Consider the following 16050-nt stretch of genomic DNA (forward strand, 5'->3'; position numbering starts at 1 on the left):
TACAATAGATATTATAAAAGAAATTTTATTGATATTTTTTATTTGCTACGGATGAACACCATAAATGATTTTAAAAAAAGAAAAAAAAAAGGAGAGTACTAAGTCATAGAAATTAAAGCATTCTAAAATTATAACCATTCTAAAATGTTTAACACCATTACAAAGCAGTAGCTACATGGAAAAAAAAGTATTATCTTAACTAAATATAAAATCTAATGTCAAAATATTTGAGGTCAATAAACCTAATTTTTTTTTCACATAAGAGGAACGGTACCTCCAATTTTGTTGATAACCTCCACTTATGGTTGAAGAATACATTTTACAAATGAGGGAAGAACTTTGGGGTTTATATAAATTAATCTCAAAACCAAAGGTCTTGCACAAACCATATATTCTTAGAAACTAATCCATACAATACTTATTTCGAAATATTTATCATAACATAAAAGTATAAAACTAGTGTTTAAAGAGAGGGAGTCCTGCATGATCCAAAACATAAAATGCAATACAAGTGTTTTGATAAGTGAAAATTTGAGTAAAAAGAAGCATCTATACATACCAGCAACTCTTAAGTTTGCTAAAGTATCAACCAAACTATATATTCTATTCTTTGTAAGTATGATTAATCTGTCTCCTCTATTAATTCTAAATTAAGTTTGCAAATGAAAGCATAATGATAATTAACCATATTTCAAAACATAATCATATGGCAAGGAAAACCATAAACAAACTTAACATCATGATTTCTAATCACACATATATCCAAAACTAGCCATGCGGCTAGGATTCAGTTTTGAAGTCCCATCAATGTAATCGAATTAGCAAGCATTTAGCTAGAAGTTGTGCAACGGAAGCAAGGGAGGTCTCACAGGATCTAGCAGCTCCCAGATTTACCAAACCATTTGATCCAAACCATTCTCTTCACGGAAAACTTGGTTGATCTCAAAATGTGGCAATTAGGTACGTAGGAGGTTGCTTCTGGCGCACACAAGATTAAAGCAAATATCTTCACTTCTCATGAATCAAATCAACTTTCGTACCCTCCTAAATAAAAAAAATTCAATTATCAATTTAGATTCAGTTACGAACCCCAATTCAATTATATATATATATATGTATATATTCTCCAAGAATTATATATAATTACAGCAAATGTGGGTTGTTTCAAATTGGGCAGCGATGTGGGCCAATTCAACTTAGGCCCAGTTTCTATATGTAAGGAAGTAAAGCCAATTCACTACAAGAAACAACACCAAGCTTCGGGCAGGAGGGCGAGCAGGGCTAAGGGCTCCATTTCCATCGAGGAACCTTCATCGGGAAGCTTGAAACGTAGAGCATCACCATTATTGGAGGAAGTAACAGCGAAAAAAGTGAAGACCATTTCTGCTAACGATTGGATTTGTTCTCTCCATGAGGTTCCAATTGAGTTATCGACAGAGGCTGACTTCAGCCCTGCCGAAAGCCATGAAGACCATATGTTGGAATTCCTGTAAGCTTGGGAACCCACAGAGAATTTGAGCTCTTCGTGAGCTACTCACAAGAGAACGACCTAGTGTTTCTACAGGAGACGAAGCTTCATCAGCGAGCAATTGAGTCTTGTAAGTATGCACTAGGGTTCAGTAACTTGTTTGTTGTTGATTCCATGGGGTGTAGTGGGGGTTTATGCTTGATGTGGAAGTTTCATGTGTATGTGGAGGTAAGATCTTATTCGCGATTTCATATTGATGTTCATATTAATTTAGAGGGTTCGGGTATGTGGCAATTCACTGGTGTTTATGGTCATCTTGATGCATCGAGTAGGATATATATATATATATATATATATGGAACCTTATCAGAACCTTAAACTCATATGAGAAAATGCCTTGGTTGTTAGGGGGTGACTTTAATGAAATTCTTCATATGCATGAGAAAAAGGGGGGAAGGAAGAGGCCTTTAGCACAAATGGAAGCATTTCGAGAGGTGCTGGATGATTGTAATCTCCGTGATTTGGGTTTTAAGGGTCCTAAGTATACATGGATTAATGGCAGGGAGGGTAATGCTGTGGTGAGCGAAAGATTTGATAGGTTTTTGGGGAATGATTTATTTTGTGAAATGTTTCCTCAAGCTGTGGTGTTAAATGGGGTGGCAGCTTGCTCAGATCATATTCCAGTGATATTTGAAACTGTTGGTATTAAGGAGAAGTTTCCTAGAAGTAAGCAATTCTAGTTTGAGGCTATTTGGATAGGAGAGGAGAAGTGTGAAAGAATTATTAATCAGGTATGAGATCACAGAGGTAGAGGGATGGATATGGAAGGGGTCAGTGCACTTATTAAGGGGTGTGGGGAGGAGATGACAGTTTGGAATAAGGTTTCCTTCGGGCATGTCAATCAGAAGCTGCAAGAGGCTAGAAGACACCTATTGGGGATGCAAAACTTGGATTCTATTCAACCGAAGACTGTTGGACTTCGTGAGTCTCAGAAGAATGTGCAAGTGTGGCTTGAATGGGAAGAAGTTTTGTGGCAACAAGGATTGAGGATTTAGTGGTTAAAGGAAGGGGACCAAAACACAAAATATTTTCATTCTAGAGCTTCTTAAAGACAAAGAAGAAATCTTATTAAGCACTTAAAGGATGACAATGGGGTGTGGCACGAAAGGGGTCAGAGGGATGATTTGATTGTTCACTTCTTTCAGAATTTGTTTACTGCAACGGAATAAGGAGATTATGAACCTATTTTGAGGCTAGTGGAGAGAGAGGTGACTGCTGAGATGAATATGGAATTGAGCAAGCCATTTTTAGCAGCTGAAGTTAAAGAAGGCTTGGATCAAATGCATCCCGCTAAAGCTCCAGGCCCTGACGGTATGTCAGCAATGTTCTTCTAAAACTACTGGCATATTGTTGGGGATTCTATTACAAGTGCTATGCTGGGTTCTCTTAATTCAGGTAAATTGCATCCTCCATTAAACCATACTTTTATAAGCCTAATTCCTAAGAAGAAAAATTGTGAGCTTGTATCTAATTATCACCCCATAAGTTTATGTAATGTGCTGTACAAGCTTATATCTAAAGTGTTGGTTAATAGAATGAAGAGATTTATGCCTGCTATCATTTCTGAATTACAATGTGCTTTTGTGGGAGGGAGGTAGATTAGTGATAATATCCTCATTGTTTATGAATTAGTCAATTATTTGAGAAACAAGAGAAGTGGAAAAAATGGGTATATGTCTATTAAGTTAGATATGAGCAAAGCGTATGGTTGGTAGAGTGAGATTTTTTGGAGAAGATTATGCTTAAGTTGGGGTTTGCTGCCAGCTTTGTGAGCATTGTTATAGAATGCACTAAAACTGTTAGTTTTTCAGTTTTAACTAAGGGTAAAGCTCATGGTCCAATTTTACCTACAATGGGGATTAGACAAGAGGATCCACTTTCCCCTTATCTGTTTCTCCTTTGTACAAAATTGTTAATTGCACTCTTAAAAGATGCTGAAGCTAGAGGAGATTTAGCGAGAGTTAAAGTTTGTAGAGGAGCTCCAATGGTGACCCACCTTCTTTGTACGGATGATAGTATTCTTTTTTGTAAATCTGATGCTGACACAACTAGATGTGTACAAAGTTTATTACAAGTGTATGAATCAGCCTTTATTATTATTTGCCACATACTTTTTACTACTATTCATTAATTTTCATTATTATTCAATATTATATTATTATTTTTCATTATTTTGTTATTTTTATTCACAACTCTTCTCAACACTTCTCACTACTCAAACAAGTGGGTCGGTTAAGTAGTGAGTTGAGTTGAGATAAATTGAGATGAAAGTTAAAAATTAAATAAAATATTATTATAATATTATTTTATTATATTTTAAAATTGTATTTGTCGTTACTCAAGCCTATATATACGCTGGTTAGCTGTGCAGCCATCATTTCTTCACGGAGGACTACCAGTGACTACAACAGCCAAGTGAAACTTAAAATACGAGCGACAGTTTTGGAAAATATTCCGTCTTCCAGCTGGCTAGCTGCCTCGCAAGTAGCTGCTTCATGATCTCTTTATCCTTTAATTTGATCAATGATTGAAGTTAAGGAAATCATGCTATTTCTCACCAAGTCAATTTTATTAGTATTAGATTTCACTTTAAATTATAATTAATAAAATTAGGACTGTAATGAAAGTTGAAGATTACTATATATGAAATTTGCCTCTGATCTCTTGAACACTTCATCTTTTTCTTCGATCTAATATTCTACTCACCAGATAGATTATATATATGCTGATAGATTATTGGTACTTAAGATGGAAACAAAGAGTACTACTGCCTTCTCTGCGGCTATTCCTGTTCCTAAATTACTTGACAAACATAATTATCCGGATTGGACAACTCGGGTGTGAACCTACTTGAAGGGTCAAGATATTTGGAAGGTCATCATTGACAAGGACGAAAATGCACCTGCTTATGAAAATGATGATGTCGATGATAATGGTGCCGATGATGTTGATGCTGCTGCTCCTATTAACGTTTGGAGGAGGAGGAATTACATGGCTTTACATGTGATCCAGATTTCATGCGGCCCAGACGCATTTGCCGAGATTAGGAGCTTTCGTTCAACCAAGACTGTTTGGCAAACTTTGAAAAAGAAGTATCTGATCGTGCTTGGTGAGTCAGTTTCTCTCTCTCTCTCAACATTGCCACGTACGCTCAAAAATTGATTCAACTCTGCATAACAAATTACAATCCTTGGTAACTCAATCCAAAATAAATTCAATAGGCTTGAAAGTACCGTCGTACCTAGTTAATTATACCCAAGGACTCCGTGAACATTAAACGATAGAAGTTGATTTAAAAGATTTGGGTTTGGTTTCAAAATAAGATTAGATGGTTTTAGATGAGTTAAATAAAAAATTATTATTATTATTTTAGAATTTGAAAAAATTAAATTGAGATTTAAAAAAGTTAAATTATTTATTATATTTTGTATGAAAATTTAGAAAAGATGTAATGATGAGATGAGAATGTTTTCTAATCCAAACAATGTTCCTGATAAGAAATATAGTGTATAATTTAATAAATAAGTTTAACTATTAAAAAGTTATTTACTGTTTGGTAATCATATGTTTAAAACACTTTTAAATATATTACGTTTGTTTGTAAACAAATTAAAAAAGTATTTTTTAAGGTAGAAATGATGATTATTTAAATTTTTAAAAATTATGATCATATCTTTAAAAGTTTGAAAGTTGTATAGATGTTTTCATCAATTAACAGTCTTTTTAAAATTTGAATTACGTTTTGTATTATTCGAAAAAGCACGTATGAGGCAAACGTACATTTTAATTTATTTGAGATTAAAAGTACTTTAATATGTAACATCTAAATAGTCTAATTTTTTCATTAAAGAACTTTTAAGACTATTTAGACACTTTTTAAAACTCTTACTGCAATCCCAAATAAGCCCTTAAGAAAAATAAAATTTAAAAGCTGAAAAAAATAACTTTAAGTGGTTTTAGAATTTTTAAAACATAAATCGATTTTTAAATTTTAAAAACCAAATTATTAAAAAATGATGGATTACAAATATGAGAATTCTATTTAATTAATATTACATATTCATATATATATATATAGTTTTCCCAATTAACTTAATTGACATAATTTTAACTTAATTAAGTCATTAATTGTTAATGAAATCTTTAAAAGATATATTATGGGATGGACTGCCAGTCTGGCACCACCGCAAATTTACTGGATACGGTGCCGAGTGTGGCAAATTCGGGCGAATCCCCAAAATCGGAGTATTTCTCAGCAGCTCCAGCTGGCGCTGCTCATGGTTAATTGCATTTATTATTTATTTATCTTACTTGAATTGAAATTATCTTCAGTATGCGGACTTGTACAGGGCTGTGCATCGTGGTAATTTGACTGCTACAAAGGACTTCCTTGATTATCAACGAGAGGCAGTAAGTAAGGCAATCACAAATAAAGGCCAAACGGCTCTTCACATTGCTGTTACTACTGGACATGCCCATATAGTCAAGGAGTTGGTGAGTCGAATGTCGAAAGGAGACTTGGGGATTGAAGATGGTGATGGTTACACAGCTCTAACAACGGCTCTTGTGTATGAAAGATCCGAACTGGCGCTCTACTTGTATCCTCTCACTTTGTTGAATCATGATGATCTGGTGCTTGTAGAAAAACGCCGCAAAGGAGCTATGCTTCTTAACCGTGCAATATATTCCAGCAATTTGGGTAACAACGTAGTCTTTGTTTTAGTAATACCGAATATATATTATTGTCCATTATATCCGATCGATCATTTGAAATCCTGGCATTATAATTAATTAATTCCTATTTTGATCATGATTCTTTTGCTGCATGTACGCTTCGCACAACACAACAGATCTTGCTTTGCATTTAATCCGGCATTACCCAAGTTTGACACATGCTCTTGACGACCGCGGCGAGTCCCCCCTCTTAGCATGGCTTCTATGCGGAACGCATTTCCGAGTGGAAATCGACTCGTCTTCTGGAAACAATGGATCTATAACTGTTAGTGCTACTCTCTCTCTCTCTCTCTCTCTCATTACTAGAGTTTGCCACTACTTTCAATTACTATGTTGATAGTTGATGGAGAATCAAGACGAATGTACCAATCAATCGTGAAATATTATAGAGTTATTCTACTTTCAAGTTGTTGTATAGAACACATCATCTACATATTTAAATGGTAAGATTTGATTCTAGTATCTCCTCACAAATATAATTTTTCAATGCTATATATGTTTCGTTTGAAGGATTCAATATATCCGGATAGAGCCAATTAAAGAGATATATATAATATATATACATGCCATTATATTTTTTGTTGTATTTTTAAAAGATCAAAATTGTTCATCCAAGACCTGGATTGATAGTTGTACTTCTATCCGATATTTGTCACGGAGTTAAGATTTGCTGGCCTTTTTTGCCGAAAGGTATATGCATGAGTTTTGCTATATACAAGCACGGTCGCGTACTAATCTGTGTACCAATACTGATTTATTCATACTTAAAATTTAAATTAATACTATTTTCAATAAAATCTACTTTTTGACCAATCATATCACATTGGTGCACAGATTAGTGCACAATTGTGCTTACAACTATATTTTTCCATATGCATTGATCCAGCAGCTCTTGCCACCACCATTGAAACTCGTTGGAACACTCCCAACGTTGAAAGCAGCCGCCAACACAATCAAGTTATACAAATGGAATCAGGTATATCTTTCTGCCCTACTTTCCATGATTTTTTTTTCTTGTTGCTAATTTAAAAGAAAATTGTTCATCCAAGACCTGGATTGACAGTACTTGATCTTTCCGATATTTGTTGGGCTTTTTGCTGAAAGGTAATCAATCGGCTCCTGCCACCTTTGAAACTCATTTGAACATTCCCAACGTTGAAAATGGTCGCCAACGCAAAAAAGTAATTACAAGGATCAAATCAGGTACTATCTCTCTGCCTTAACTAATTATAACTATTCCCTCATTCTTGGCTTGTAACATTTGAGAAATATCATTCATTCTAATTTGGAAACTTCAGTATTCACTACAAGTACTGAAAAGATTTTGTTCACTTTGTAGCGCCAGTGTTTCGGCGCGATCTATCTTTTATCAATTCATGTCAGCGACTTGTTAGGTATACCCTCTCCACTCCCTCAAAATCATATCTTAGATATATAATAATTTTTGTTTGGAATTCTTTCTTAAAATAGACAATACTCTGACTTGACTACAGCGAAAATATCAGTTTTTGCTCAACAAAAAGTTAACTCAAAAATTCAGTTAGAAAAAAACTGATCGGCATATATCAGCGTGGAAAACCACTTTTATAGGATTTTTGTGTGGACGAAGTAATTCTTTTCTTTAATTTCTTTTTTCTTTTTCTTTTTTTAAATAAAGACTAATACAAAAGAAATCTCCATAGTACTTATTAAATAGATTTGATTTTAGCATTGCAGGGGACTTGCAAAAAATTAAGAATTGTACAATATTAATTTGAAGCAGAAATATTCAACTAGCTTTGTTTTGGTGGAACTTTTATGATGTCTATAAGTACTACTGAAAAGATTTTGTTCATTTTGCAGAGGCAATTCTTCCACTTATAGTCCCAGTATCGTTTTTAGGTATACCGTCTCCACTCCATCAAAATCATATCTTGATAATTTTTATTAGAAATTTTTGTAAGAAGTTATCTACTAGCTTTGTTTTGGTGGAACTTATATGATCATGTCTGTAAGTACTGAAAGGATTTTTTTGATCACGTTGCAGTGCTACTGTCGCTCCACCTAACTCCAATTTTGTTGGCCGGTATACCGTCTCTACTCCATCAAAATCATATCTTAGATATATATTTTTTGTTTGAAATTTTTGTACTCTTTTTTCTTCTTCATTTTTTGTTATAGTTTCATCCAATTAATTAAATTGGCATTGTTTCAGCAATTCGGAAAGCAATCAAGCAATTGTATGAAATGAAGAAGCTCCATATTCAATCCCAGGAACTTGTTTCCTGCATGTGTGAGGAGATATCAACATCATTCATACAAACTGGACAGCTTGAAAACATCGGTGGAATTTGTGATGCAATCACCCTTGCTGTCAAGAATGGGATTTCCGAGTTTGTTCTTAAGGTAGCGAGGACACATCCGAGCTTTTTGGAAAATAAATATAGAAATTCGAGGAACATACTCATGCTTGCTGTTCTATATCGCCAATATGAGATCTTTAGCAATATAGATCATGGGTTTGATATGGAGAACACTTTGACATCTTATGGAGATTGCAACGATGACAACATATTACATATGGTAGGGATGATAGAAGATTCCACCATGCTCAATCAAATCTCTGGTGCAGCTTTACATATGTAAAGATAATTACAATGGTTTAAGGTCATATCCCTCTCTCTATATATATGTGTGTCTCTGGCATATTTTAAAATTTTCTTATTCTAGAAAGGAAACAAGATACACAACAAACTCAAAACTACTAAACCATAAATGCTCTGACAACCCATTTTTCGAGGAAAAATTCTTCTTATCATCTTCACTCTTTACACACCACACTTATTTTAATTTTTTTTTTCATTTTTTCTATAATAAATATGTAATGTATAGATGATAAATAGAATAATTTAATTAGTTTAATAAGAATAAAATGAAATAAAAAATAAAAAAAATAAAAAATATTATTTTAATATATAAAGTGTGTGGTGTGAGATGATGTGTAGCATTTCCCTTTTTCGAGAACACATCATTACCTGAACATATTGATAGAGATGTTCTCCAACTCCCGTCTAACTTGTGAAAAGAAAGACTTATAATAATAAACGTGTGGAATTCACATTGTACAATAGTCTCATACATGCAACACAGTACCCTATCTCTATCTATATTTATACCCATGGCCGATCCGCTCCTTCAAAGGAGCGACGATCCATTAAGAGCGAAAAATTATATTTATAGGCTTCTTATTTACGCACCTAATACATCTTTTCCTTATCAACTAGTGCAAAAGGTATTGGTCTTTTAATTTTTTCTCTAATTGTAATGGACCCATAATAAGTACTTTTATACACTCGATCTCTTATGACCCAAGAGACTAAACAAGCAGTCACCTTAGGCAAATGTACGGCTTTCTTCGTATCACTCACCTTGCACAACTTTTTAGAGACAAAATACAACATAGACATGCTAAAAGTAGGATCTGATAATTGATCTGATTTAAATCAAAGTAGTTCCAAAAAGAAAGAACCGAAAATAACCTTAGGCACGAACGCTCTATAAGGGCTATAGCCTTGTATCTGAAACGAACTTTTAGAGGATTTAAAAGGAAAACAGAGATTGGGGGTGTAGATCTTCGACGGTAGAGATATGATCCCGATGTCCATGAACTCCTAACTTGTGATACCCAAATGATAAGAATAAGGGTAGGTGGTGAATGAGATCTCATATTATTTAGGAATGAGAAATTATTGCTCTTTATAAGGTTTCAATGTGGCTCTAATTGTATAATTGATTAATCATTTTGGAGTATAGATCATGTGGTTTGGATCTTCCATTAGGGCGTTACAAATGGTATCAAAGCCTATTTCAATGGTCAGAAATGTGGGACTTGAGCCGTGCCACCTACGACAGACAGACCCGACCAGGATATCGGGAATTTAAGGGTGATACCCTATATGATAAGGATAAGAGTATGTGGTGAATGAGACCCCACATTACCTGGAAAGAAGAAGTTCTTACTCTAATTTATAAGGTTTCAATAGAGTTCTAATTGTATTATTGACTAGTTCTTTTAGAGTATAAATTATGTGATTTAGGCCTTCCATGATTGGGGCGTTACACAACCTCTCATAGTTAATCCTCATCACAACATCTCTCTTCCCCTTCCTTGTTAGGATTGGTCTTCTAATCATTCCCAGTTTTCTTATCCTTTTCAATTTACACATTTAAAATATAATATATTCGCATACACACAAAAATAATTTAAAGAGAGCTGGCTATTTTACCATAGACTAGGTAGAATAAAAATAATTGGAAAATATCTGTTACTTATAAAATTTCAAAGAATAAACTCCATTTTCATAAAGCCATATCACCAACTATAACTATCTCAATCTATTATTATTGAATAACAATTTATGTTATTAAGCCACATCGCCTAGTACTCTTTATTTGTGCTATTGATATATAACATATATATAGCATCAAGTTATGAAATAAAATATATAAAGTATGTAGTTTAAAAAGTAAGTTTTTATATCAAAACGGGATATATATTTGGAGTTAATAGTCATTTAATTTTCCTAAAACGTGCTTTTTTATTCGTCTTTTTTCCTTTGGCATAATTTGCTCTTGTCTTTTTTGTTCTCTTTTTTAATTCACTTAAGCAAAGTTTGCAAGGTTTGAGAATTAAGCATGTTTGGACACTTGGAGTATCTTAAAATTTTATAAATAATAATGAAATAGTTCGAGTGAATTTGTTTTATTGAATTTTTTAAAATGAAAGAAAAAATTTGAATAAAAATATTATAAAGTGAAAAAATTGTTTGACTATCATCTTTTAATATGCTTTTTGTTTTGAAGTTTGTAAAAGTTGTATTAATTTTTGTATTTGAATAATGATCATTATGTAATGATTACATAAAAATGTTAAAAATTTTCTAACATTACCCCTAGTTATGCAGTTGATTTTGATAGCATTTTTTTAATAAATGCAGCTTGTGGAGAGAATTGTCAATCCCAAGATTAAAGAAAGTACTAACAAAAATGGTTTAACTCCCCGACAACTGTTTACAAAGAACCACGGGAACATGAAGGAGAAGGGAGAAAAATGGATGAAGGGTACAGCATTGTCAAGTATAGTGGTGGCTACTCTGGTTGTTACCATTACATTCGCTAGTGTTTTTACTATTCCAGGTGGTTACGACCAAACAAAAGGCTTTCCAATACTCTATAAGAAAATAGGGTTTAAGATCTTCATAGTACTCGATGCAATGTACCTTTTTTTGTCCTCAACTTTGGTCTTGAAATTTTTGGAAGTCCTCACAACACGTTACACAGAAGAAGATTTTCTTGAGGTTTTACTGAAAAAGATGATTGTAGGTTTTTCTACCCTAATGCTATCTTTTTTAACCATGATGATGGCCTTTTTTGTTGCTCTTGTAGTCATGCTAGGTGACGAATTACCGTTTGCAAGTCTAGGTCGCACAATATCTAAGTTTGCAATGTCAGCTGATGGATTAATACTGATGTCAATTTCTTTGACTATTTACTTTAGTGTTCCAGTCATCTACTTCATATGGACTCAGTTATGCATTCTTAGAAATATGATCAAGTCGACCTATTCCCGAGACATCTTCAATAGGAAGATGAAGCTTGGTTTTAGCTAATCCATTGTGAGATATGGTGTTTTGCAATATAAACTTAAGATCTCTTCGGTGGCAACGCAAGAGATTGCATGCTTGAAGGATTCATGTTTGTGCCACTCAAAGGTTCATAACTTTCTTCATTATCTCACAAGTTTAAGGGCTTGAGATCATCAAAAAATTGACAGATTTCTCGTTTGATTGAAATTTGTGTTTAGTGTGTTTGTAATTGACAGATTTCTCGTTTGGTTGAAATTTGTGTTTAGTGTATTTGTAAGACTTGGATGAATTAAGATTTTAGGTTTTAGTGGTTTTTGTTATCACTACTACTCTTTTTAACTCCATTTTTTTAGTTAGTATATTTCTTCCTATTCGTCTTCACTAGTGGGGTGGAACCATATTGATCTTAGTTTTCATATTATTACTGATTACCTCTTTGCAACATCAACACCAACCCATTCCTTCGTATTCAACGCCATAAATGAAAAAAAGATCAAAATGAAAAATAGGAGAGAATGGGAGCGGGGAAGATGCGTGTACTTATAAGCTACATCTAACTCATCTGCGTACATAAAAATAAATACATAGTTTACATGAGCACAATAAATTATCTATGTTAACTCTATCCATTTACAAAAAATTACTAATGAATTCAAACATCTAATCATAATAGTGTGCATGAAGGTTCAATGAATAGAGGACTCACATTCTCAATTAGTGAGAAGGGTTTAACTGGTCATCAAGTTTTGGAACAGATATCCAATATGTGCATATATTTGACAATAAAAATTCAATATATGCATCCACATATTTAATTGGAATCTATATAAATATTCATGTAACTCAAATAAATTAGATTGACATTAGCACACATGCCACACTTGAACAAAAAAGGACATTGGAATCCCTCACATGCACCACCACGCGCCTTCTATGAGTGTGGGTGTCGCTTTGGCTTAAGAGGTTGTCTTGCCTCTGTGTCACGCACTCTCTAAAGTCTAGAGTGGAACTGGTCAAGAATGTAACCTGCAACGTTTTCTTCCTCAACCCATTTTTGTTTCAATTTTGACCACTTGATTTCAGTTGTCCATACCTTACACATTTTGGAACTGTTTACCGAAACGGCCTCTTGGCTGTTGTAATAACGGGTACGATCGAACTAGGAGAAATGATCAATCCCCCCTCGCACGGCTAATGCCTAAGAAATCTTGTATTTGTAACGCTCGTCTTTATGGTGGGTCATTTCCATAACGATTTTGATAAAAATCGACGGGAATTACGATTCATTTGAAATTTCTTTTCCATTCATGCCAGGATACAAAAGACTCCATGTCATAAATAAAATTCATTTTCTTAATTAAAAGATTACATCGGAAAACATTAAACTTTCATAATTAAAGTTTCTCGTATAAAAGATCTTGCCTAGGCCTTCATGCTCTTTCCCTTGGGCTGTACCTGTCCTAACCTGTCATGCTCATCTTGTGCCTGGGAGGGCACACATAAAAACTAAAATGAGTCGATAACTTGTAAGCATTACTTCATACAGTTAAAATATAATAACTTAGATTTTCAGTCATGCATTTATCATTCTATACATACATATCATACTTAGCATGCATACGTCTCTCTTTTCATTTTAAAAACATTACGAGGTGGGGTTTTTTTCTTTAAAACATGTTTTTTTCTTTAAAACAATTCCCCACGCATCGCTGCCTTCATTTCTTAAAGAATCTTTTCATGCATTCATTCTTTTGGCAAACCTTCTATGAAGTCCATAGAAAGGTCTGCCCAAGGCTATTGTGGAATAGGAAGGGGTTGTAGCAACCCAGCTAGATGAGTGGTCTTGTTATTGCCAGTTTGACAGATTTGGCACTCTCTCACCATTTGTTTGATATCAGCCTTCAAACCGGTCAACATAAAATCTCTTTTTGCCTTGTGGTAGGTTTTCAAGTATGCTGAGTAACCTGCTAAGGGATCAACATTAAGGTAATGGAGAACATTAGTCTTGATTGGGGAATCTGGTATAATAACAATTCTACCCTTCTTTAAAATCAAACCTTGTTGTAGTTGATAGCCATTGGGGGGATTTGAACCACTAGACAAATTAGTAATCAAATCTCTCATTTCTGTTGAGTTACCATAGCTTGCCTTGAGTTCCTCAACCCATTCAAGATTAGGAAAAGAAATCATAGTCAATGCCCCTTGTGGGCTACCCTCTTCCTCCACTCTCCTGGACAAGGCATCAGCTAGCTAACCGTGTTCTCCCTGCACTTCTTGTAAAGAATAGTGAAATCATAGCCTAGCAATTTACTGAGCCACCTAGTAATTTACTGAGCCACCTAGCAATTTACTGAGCCATTTTTGCTGAGTACCCGTGCCCAGGCTTTGTTCCAAAAGATACTTCAAGGCCTGTTGGTCCGTCTTAACGACAAAGAATTGGCCTAATAAATAAGTAAGGGTGTCAAATCATGTTAACGGGTCGTGTTTGTATCATGTCAACCCGTTTTGACCCATTAGTGAATAGGGGTGTAACCGGTCCAGTTCGGTCCGGTTTTGGACAAAATCTAGGACCGAACCGGTAGGCACCGGTTTTGCATTTTTTAAAACTGATTACGCACCGATTTTCCTCCTAAACCGATATTCCGGTTTTACTAGTTTCCGGTTCGGTTTGGTCTGGTTTTCCGATTTTAATAAAATATAAATTTGTCATAAAAATTCTGTTTAAAAAAAATGATTTAAAAAATTTTCTTTTATTAAAAATCTATTACCATTTAAAAAATCTGCTTTACAAAAAAAATCTTCTATGTAAAAAAATTATGCTATAAAAAATCTGCTTTATAAAAAAAATCTGCTATGTAAAAAAATTCTGATATAAAAAATCTGCTTTATAAAAAAAATCTGTTATATAAACAAAATTCTGCGATATAAAAAACTACTATAAAACAAAAACTAAAATAAGAAATCTAGTGTAAAAAAAAAAAGAAAAAATCTGCTATAATCCTATATTAGACGATTAGTATTAGTATATATATATTAGTATTAGTTATAGCTATATATTAGTATTAGTTTTGATGATTTAGTATAACTATATTAGTATGAATATAACTATAGTCTATATTAGAATATTAGTATTAGTATATAAGTGATTATTTTTTATGTGATTAAAAATTATATATAATATAAAATATATTATATATAATATTAATATATAAATAGTACCGGTCCGGTCCAAAACTAATCGGAACCGAAACCGGACCGGTTCCGGCCGATTTTTCATTTATGGAAACCGTTTCAAGACTAAACCGGTCCAAAACCGACACAACCGGTCTGGTTCGGTTCGGTCCGGTCCAATTTTTGAATTTGCTGGATTTTTTTTACACTCCTCTTAGTGAATATTATAAAATAGGTTAACATGATACAATACAACTCGTTTCAAACTGTTTATGTAAATGGGTTGAATAGGCCCGAAATTAATCAGTTTGACCTGATTAAATTTAACATAATTTTATATAAATTTTAAAATAACAATATTTATAAAAATTATAAAGTTAACTACAAGTCCAAAATTACAATCCAAACAATAAAAATATCGAAATTGAAATTCTAACAATTTTACTTTTAGGTATAAGGGTTTAATTGTAATTTTAACTTTCTTAACGTGTCATAACGGATTGACTCGTTATCAACCCGTTAAGCAATCGTGTCTTAACGGGTCAACCCGTTTTGACCCGAACCCGTTAAGATTAAACCATAACCTGCTATTATCGTGTCATGTTCATGTTGGATTAACGGGTCGTGTAACATATTGTCACCCCTATAAATAAGGCCGCCACTTATTAACTACTGTCACCAAGGCCAAGAGTTCTTTTTCGTCTATAGATAGCCTTAGGGCCTTACCCTTTAAAGCCTTACTATAAAAGGAAACAGATTAATTGAATTGCATTAACATTACCCTGATGCCCTTGCCACTTGCATCACATTCAATTGTGAAGGGGTGGGAAAAATTAGGAAGTCTCAAGACTGGGGGATTGGTCATGGCATGTTTTAGCTCCACAAATGCCTTATCAGCCTCTTCAGTTCACAGAAATGCATTCTTTTTAAGTAGATGAGTGAGAGGTGCCGCAATTAGCCTATAATGTTTGATAAACTCACAGTAGTAGCCTA

General features: G+C 33.8%; 1 protein-coding gene across 2 annotated transcripts; it reads left to right on the top strand.

Annotated features, from left to right (window-relative positions):
* Positions 1-1249: 1249 nt before the first annotated feature.
* LOC122293188 lies at positions 1250-11656 on the top strand. 2 transcript variants are annotated; one of them, XM_043101680.1, is made up of 11 exons: positions 1250-2923; positions 4261-4637; positions 5878-6227; positions 6379-6527; positions 7149-7238; positions 7367-7465; positions 7602-7656; positions 8105-8143; positions 8289-8327; positions 8457-8908; positions 11239-11656. In XM_043101680.1, exons 4-10 carry the CDS (start codon positions 6458-6460, stop codon positions 8485-8487), a joined length of 423 nt encoding a protein of 140 aa, XP_042957614.1. In that variant the 5' UTR covers positions 1250-2923; positions 4261-4637; positions 5878-6227; positions 6379-6457; the 3' UTR covers positions 8488-8908; positions 11239-11656. The 2 variants fall into 2 exon arrangements, with proteins under 2 accessions (XP_042957614.1, XP_042957615.1); XM_043101681.1 differs by having other exon boundaries at positions 7152-7238.
* Positions 11657-16050: the final 4394 nt, after the last annotated feature.

This window comes from Carya illinoinensis, chromosome 14 (genome assembly GCF_018687715.1).
Source record: "Carya illinoinensis cultivar Pawnee chromosome 14, C.illinoinensisPawnee_v1, whole genome shotgun sequence".
NCBI classification, from domain to species: Eukaryota; Viridiplantae; Streptophyta; class Magnoliopsida; order Fagales; family Juglandaceae; genus Carya; species Carya illinoinensis.